Source organism: Oryzias latipes, chromosome 4 (assembly GCF_053564925.1).
Source record: "Oryzias latipes strain Hd-rR chromosome 4, Olatipes_Hd-rR_3.1".
In the NCBI taxonomy this organism is placed as follows: Eukaryota; Metazoa; Chordata; class Actinopteri; order Beloniformes; family Adrianichthyidae; genus Oryzias; species Oryzias latipes.
The window spans coordinates 29,968,388-29,974,690 of NC_136240.1; the positions used below are offsets into that span (position 1 = coordinate 29,968,388).

General features: G+C 43.5%; 1 protein-coding gene across 1 annotated transcript; it reads right to left on the bottom strand.

The window, feature by feature from the left end:
* Window positions 1-209: 209 nt before the first annotated feature.
* LOC144991945 (uncharacterized) lies at window positions 210-2,047 on the bottom strand. The gene is made up of 3 exons (XM_078946263.1): window positions 1,765-2,047; window positions 925-967; window positions 210-739 (listed from the first exon to the last, which is right to left on the bottom strand). Exons 1-3 carry the CDS (start codon window positions 1,930-1,932, stop codon window positions 360-362), a joined length of 591 nt encoding a protein of 196 aa, XP_078802389.1. The 5' UTR covers window positions 1,933-2,047; the 3' UTR covers window positions 210-359.
* Between the last annotated feature and the right edge of the window lie 4,256 nt (window positions 2,048-6,303).

The window sequence follows — 6,303 nt, forward strand, 5'->3', positions numbered from 1 at the left end:
ATCCTGAGCTTTCAGTGTGACTGATGAAGTTACAGTCAGCAATTGAGTGGTTCAATACAAAAACAAGTGTTTCAAAATAACAGAGGCACGTGTTTTAAAGAAAGAACATCGTTGTTGGTTCTCTTATCTATGTATTTTGCAATTAAAATCAATAGAATAAAATCAGGTCTGCGTCCCCAAACAGCAATTATCAGTTCCTGCCTGGGACTGGTCACACACAACCAGATTTCTAAGTATAAGATTCGGCGAAAGTTGGAGCAGAACGGTCTGTCTTCAGCAGCCGTGCCATCAGTGTGAGTCTGGCTCAGTGTGCCATCGCAGAAGAGCACTTTCATCCCACAGTCCAGGTGTCAGTCTTCTCAACAAATCATGTCTCTTTCCCCGAGTAGATAATGTAGACCCATGGTCATGTTGATGATCCTGAATTGTTTGGAGCACAACAAACGCACACTTGCCTCCTCCTTCTTCCTGAGATACACAACACTCTGGAGCCCCCTGCAGATTGCTTGCATAGTAGCATTCAGCGTGAAGGAGCTGGCAGGTGTTTCGCTCCGCTTCACCTCCAGATAAAGCATTCCTGTGGCTCCTGTGGCTTCCTGTCCCATACTTTCATAGCACACATCCATGTGCCAAATGTAAGGGCCGGCACATTTGATGCAGATCTTGTCTTTTTCTTTCCACTCAACCATGTGGCTCCTGTAGATGTCACGGAACTTCACCGTGCCGTTTCTGTGGAGCCCTGCAAGAGTACAAACAAGAGTGAGGCTATTTATGAAGGTATATTACAAATTCTCAAATCAAATTCACAAGTGCGTTCTTTTTGACACATTTTTACCTTCATACTATTTGTATGTTTTTTTTTTTCATCTTCACACAACTATCAAAACTAAGCTATTTTCCAAGTAAATGTTAAGTTTTTCTCACCGGTGACTCCTTCAAACTGAATGTATACAGCATCATGAGACACCTGAGAAGAGAAAAATACAAAACGATGTTAAGATGTGGTCTTTTTTTTTTTGGTTGTTGTTGATTGTGGCCTTCCTGATTTTAGTTGCCCCCTCTTACTCCCAGAATGACTCAAAGATCAAAAAAGTTGCTCAGTGAAAGAGCTTTTTGAAAAGGTCACAAAGCTCTGATGTGCTAACTGAAACCAGGGAAAGTCTCACAGAGGATGATTAATAACAGAAGAACACAACAAGGACAATAATCAGCACAGTCTAAAAGAAGAAGAAAAGTTTGCACCAAACTACTGGATGCTCTAAATCACTATGTAGATCTATTAATGTGAAGAATTTCTTTTCTTTTATGTTCTTCACTGTATTGATTATTATAAGAATAAATACAAAAGATAAGAGAAAAAAAGCATTGTTCTACCACAGCAATGTTAGTTTTTTCTGTCAGTCTGAAATACTTGAAGATTTTCTCGCAAAGCGCAAAGAAATAGATGGTACAATAAATATAAAAAGTCTAATGACACTCTTAATAGTTGTTTCATCATGTGGGTAAAGCATTGCCTGTTTTACTTTTATAAATATTTAGGATGTTAGATCAAAAATGCTGTAATTTAAGCTTTACAGTTTAAAATGTTTTTTTTTACTTATTTGAATGTGTTTTTGCTTCAGAAGAAAGTGTAACAGCAGCTTGACCGTTTTCTGTCCATAATTAGTTCACATTGATTGACAGTCCTAATTTTATCCTAATTCTGCTTCACTTCCACTGGCCCGATGTGAACGCGGTCCAACCGGCGAAACAAGGCGCACTCACCTCCGGAGCCTCTCGGTAATAGAAATGGTAGATGGTGGTCAGCAGGCACGCGGCCACCAGCAGGTTCTGGAGGACCACCAGCACCGCCAGCTTGCGGGTCTTCTTGCTCCGGTGGATGGGCATGGAGCGGCCACCCTCGGGATCCGCGCTGCTTTGCATCATGATCATCACGGCTGAGGTTTCCCCGCGGGCTAGAGCAGATCAATGGGGGAGAAAACGCGCATAATCTGAGCTTTATTTGGTCGCGTGGGTGGGTGATGGTGAGGGGTGTGTCCGCTGTAAAGTGTTGACAAGAAGAGCGGCGTTTCTCCCACAGTGATGGAGGGACGAGGAGCCGAAACGGCGCACCGAGCTCTGATTGGCTGACGGGCTGCCGCGCCGAGGAGCTCTGTGCTGCGCTGCTGACTAACGCGCGCCTCACTTACTGTCATGCTGACCTCGCGCACACGTGTGGAGGAGCCCAGGCGGGGGGCGGGGGGAGGGGGGGGGGTTAGCGAGGGACACATACTTCTAGGAAGCCAAAAGCGCCAAGTCCCCACCAGCTCAATGATGCGCACATCTGGCTGGATCCATTCAATGTGACACAACAATCCAATAATAAATCCCCACAGAGACCAGCCACTGGTTAAAGTAGATGACTTGCTGTCTTTGCTTGGTTTTACAAACTGGCCACATTTCTTCAGAACTATCCATCTTCTTTATCCACTCTGTTCATTCTAAGCTTCATGTTGGTTTACAGATCAGTCTGGAGAATATTTGGAGTAATAAAGCATCGTAACCTCCTGACTACTAGAAAATATGGTCTGGTCATGTATGTTTAAATCTACAAAAACTACAACTCCCGAAGCCCCACATCTTTACATTTAGTATAATTGGAAAGCTGCAAATGTCCTCTATAGACACCAAAAGGAGTTCATTCAGAATTTAGGAGATATTTAGGTTTCGAAATGTCCTCTGCAGAGGACAGCTTTGCAATGCTGGCCTTTGGTTTGATTTGGGGTTTGCTTTTACTTCCCTTTTGGTTTGTCTTCTTTTGTAAAAGGTTAAATCAGGGGTGGCCAAACGTTTTGACTCATGTACCACAAAGGGTTCTAAAATCTGACAGAAGGACCAGACCAGGAGCACATGTTGGTGATCCACCTCATTAGAGAAAGAAACAGCGTTGAATCTGGATGAAAACATGCTTTAGTTTTGATTGAAAGTGAAAATGTTTATTTTAAAACAGATGATTCAGGAGTTTTTTTTTTTGTTCTGGAGCTTTTGTTCTCATGGGTTGATGTCCATCACGGAAAAATGCAAACTTAGAGAAAAGCTGCATTCATGTGGCATTTGGTTAGGGTTAACATATGGCCAGATATGGCCGCCGGGCTGTTATCTGCCCACCCCTTGGTGAAACGTGGCTTCAGTTTCCTCATCACATGAGTTTTGAAACCATTATAGACGTGGTTTTCTGTATTTTTAGGTCTATTTGTTTATCCGTTACTTTTTGATCCTCAAAAATGTTATTCTAAAATCATGAATCCATCCATTACTTCTACCTGATTGACTGCATTGTCAGAGCCTGTTGATCTTTTCAAGACGGAGTTGAGCCGAAAAGGGAAAGTTGGAGACGGACGCAGACAACCACACACTCACACTCACTCCTGAAGGGCATTTTTAGACTATTTTTAAGTCACGTTTCAGTTTACGTGTCTTGTCGCCTTTGATCTAATGCATTTGAGTTCTCAGATGACCTTAATTGAAGCAAGACTTTGTGAAATGTTATTTAGGGAACAGCAACTGCTTTGTCTCTAGGTTTTATTCTGGGATTTTTACTTGAACTCAAGGCAATCTCATTGTTACTTAGTTCACAGCTTCTATTTTTTTTTTTTTTTGTTGTTGAAAACCTTCCTTAATTAGAAGGAATTGGTGGAGTTGTTTGAAATTTGTGAAAAGAATTGGTCCCAGCTTATGTAAACTGTACCGTCAAAGCCTGAATCACCTCAAGTATTCAAGTGTCTGCTGTCTCCCGGAGATGAGACCAGCGGCACCTTTGCTCCCTTTTTCAGGAAACCCTCAACTCCCCCAAAAGCAAAGCATCAACACAGGAAACAGCATCAAAACCTCAGAATCCCTGTTCAGTTGAGTTTAGTCATGGACACTACCAGGGTTTTTATTAAAACTTTCTCTTTCAGGTTCAAATTTACCAATGGCTTCTCCTTTTTGAGATGCGACTGACCTGCTGCCTCATTTGTAGGTTGATGGTGTTGGAAGTGAGTCAGAGTCTGGTGATCCGGTTATGGACTTTCAGTCTTCCACAAAAATGGTGGTTTCTGTTTGCTGAAGAAGACTCAAGGGTCATCCTGAAAACTTGACCCTCAGATATTTGATACTTGGGTTGCAGCTGCATGAAAATGTGCACACTGCCAGCACACACCAGGAGGAGCTGCTGAAAAGCAGTTAGACTTGAAACATTCCTCTTTGGACAGACAGCTTATTGCCAGGCTAGCTAGTAATCAGAGAATATTTAACTTATGGCTCCCCTACCTCACCTACTGTAATGAAATTTGGGGAAATAATGATCATTTTCATTACATCCATTATACTTATTTCTCCGCAGAGGGACCATGGTTCCATAAACCAGGCCGGGGCGGCCCAATCACCCTGCTTAGATTAATACTACGGTATATTGTATTATAATTTATATCCTAAAAATGAAGATTTTCAATTATTGTTATTTTTTTTAACATCGGCTATTGGTGCCATAGTACATGCAATTTACCATTAACATTCATTCATTCATCTTCTGAACCCGTTTTGTCCCTTTTGGGGTCACGGGGCTGCCGGAGCCTATCCCACCCACTCGTGGGCAAAGGCTGGGGACTCCCTGGACAGGACGCCAGTCTTTCGCAGGGCAACTAATCACACACCCATACACACTCACATTCACACCTAGGGACAATTTAGAGAAACCAATTAACCTATGAGGCCTGTTTTTGAACGGGGAGAACATGCAAACTCCACACAGAAAGGTCAGTTGGTGTTGTTTCAGGTTCCCCAGCCAGGACTTGAACCCGGGGCCTTCTTGCTGTGAGGCAAGAGCGCCTCTGTGCATCCCTGCTGCACAATAACTAAAACAATTACTGTAATTGCTAGTAGGCTGCTAGAAGTTAGAAGCTGGGTAAAGTGTGGTTCACTGGGTTTCTGTACTCTATTCTTGATCATTTATCATTCAGTTCTCCATGCGTCTGTTTGGTGCAGTGATTCATGTTGTCCCTCTTTTCCCCATCGGGGGAGCGGGAGTGATTCCAGATTCCAGTTGGATCGTCTGTGCTGCCGTACTTGGCCATAGACCTGGCCTCTGGCTCGTCTCGCGCCCCCAGCTGTCCCCCAGTTCCATCTGGATGACGCCTATCTGCTACACTATTCAAACAAGCAGCCGTAGACTTAGATAAACCATTTCTTCTGTAAGATCACTGGTAAACCGCCTCTCTGTCCTTGGAGAGGACCCCTCCTTGGTGTGGACATCCCTGAGGTTTCCTCTTTCTTTTTTTTCCTGGAATCTGTTTATTTTTAGCAGTTTTTCCTCACCGAGAAGGGCAGAGATGCCTAGTTTAGCTTAGTCTGTTTAGTTTAGCAGATCTTGTATTTTATGACTGATTATTACTGGTGTGAAGCCTGTAGGGACGACTGTATTGTAATATTCGACTTAATAAATTAAACTGAATTGGACTGAAATATGTCAAACTGAGCAGCTTTGAGGGAGGAATAAGACTAAAAATAAACCTAACCTTAATAAAAATGTCTGTTTCTTGTGTAAGATGTAAGGAAAACTGGCTCATCTTGAGTCACAGTGAAGTGCTCATCTAACATGCCCCAACATGATCTACACTGGGGTTTTCACGTTCTCATTTCTGTCCCAAGGTGGTGGCTACTGACAAAACAGGTGTCCTACATCATCTGGTGTGTGCGAGAAAGACACATCTGCTGGAGGGGGACACCTGCCAGATGGTTTGAAAGTGAAGCTGTCCCTCATCCGGAACGACGAGTGTTAGAAAACCCGGCTGAGAACGCAGCTTCAAACCGCCCTCGTTATATCGCCATGATGCCACCACAAAGGACGAAGACACACATGCTCGGGAGGGGATGTCCCCGGGTGTCAAATCTTCAGATTTAGGGGGGGGGGGGGGGGTGACATTTTTCTCGCCATCTGGAAAAGATGATGGGTATTTCAATGTGAAAAGTGCTCTGAAAAGATAAGGAAAGTCTCGAGTTTCTGGATGCACAGCGTGATGTCACTTTTTTCATCAGCAGCCCACACACATCCTGACAGATTCTTGAACTGAGGTGAAACTCTTGCCTGTTCTTGTCTTCTCAGGATTAGAGCTGAAGACGAGGTAGAACCACTTCCTCCCAGGTGTCAAATAACCCCCCCCCATCCTACAAGCCCTCAGGTGAACCCTCCTGTGAAGAAATGATGGTGTTTGGTTTTCATCCTCAGTGTTCTAACAAAACGGCATCACTTAAGGTAAATGCTTAGCTAAAAAACAAACAAAGCAG

Excerpts from the sequence above, each read along its gene's own strand:
- LOC144991945 (XM_078946263.1), bottom strand. The coding sequence starts at position 1,932 with ATGATCATGATGCAAAGCAGCGCGGATCCCGAGGGTGGCCGCTCCATG. Across the intron at positions 968-1,764 it reads ATTACCGAGAGGCTCCGGAG|GTGTCTCATGATGCTGTATA; the intron begins GTGAGTGCGCCT and ends TTCTCTTCTCAG. Across the intron at positions 740-924 it reads TCAGTTTGAAGGAGTCACCG|GGCTCCACAGAAACGGCACG; the intron begins GTGAGAAAAACT and ends GTACTCTTGCAG.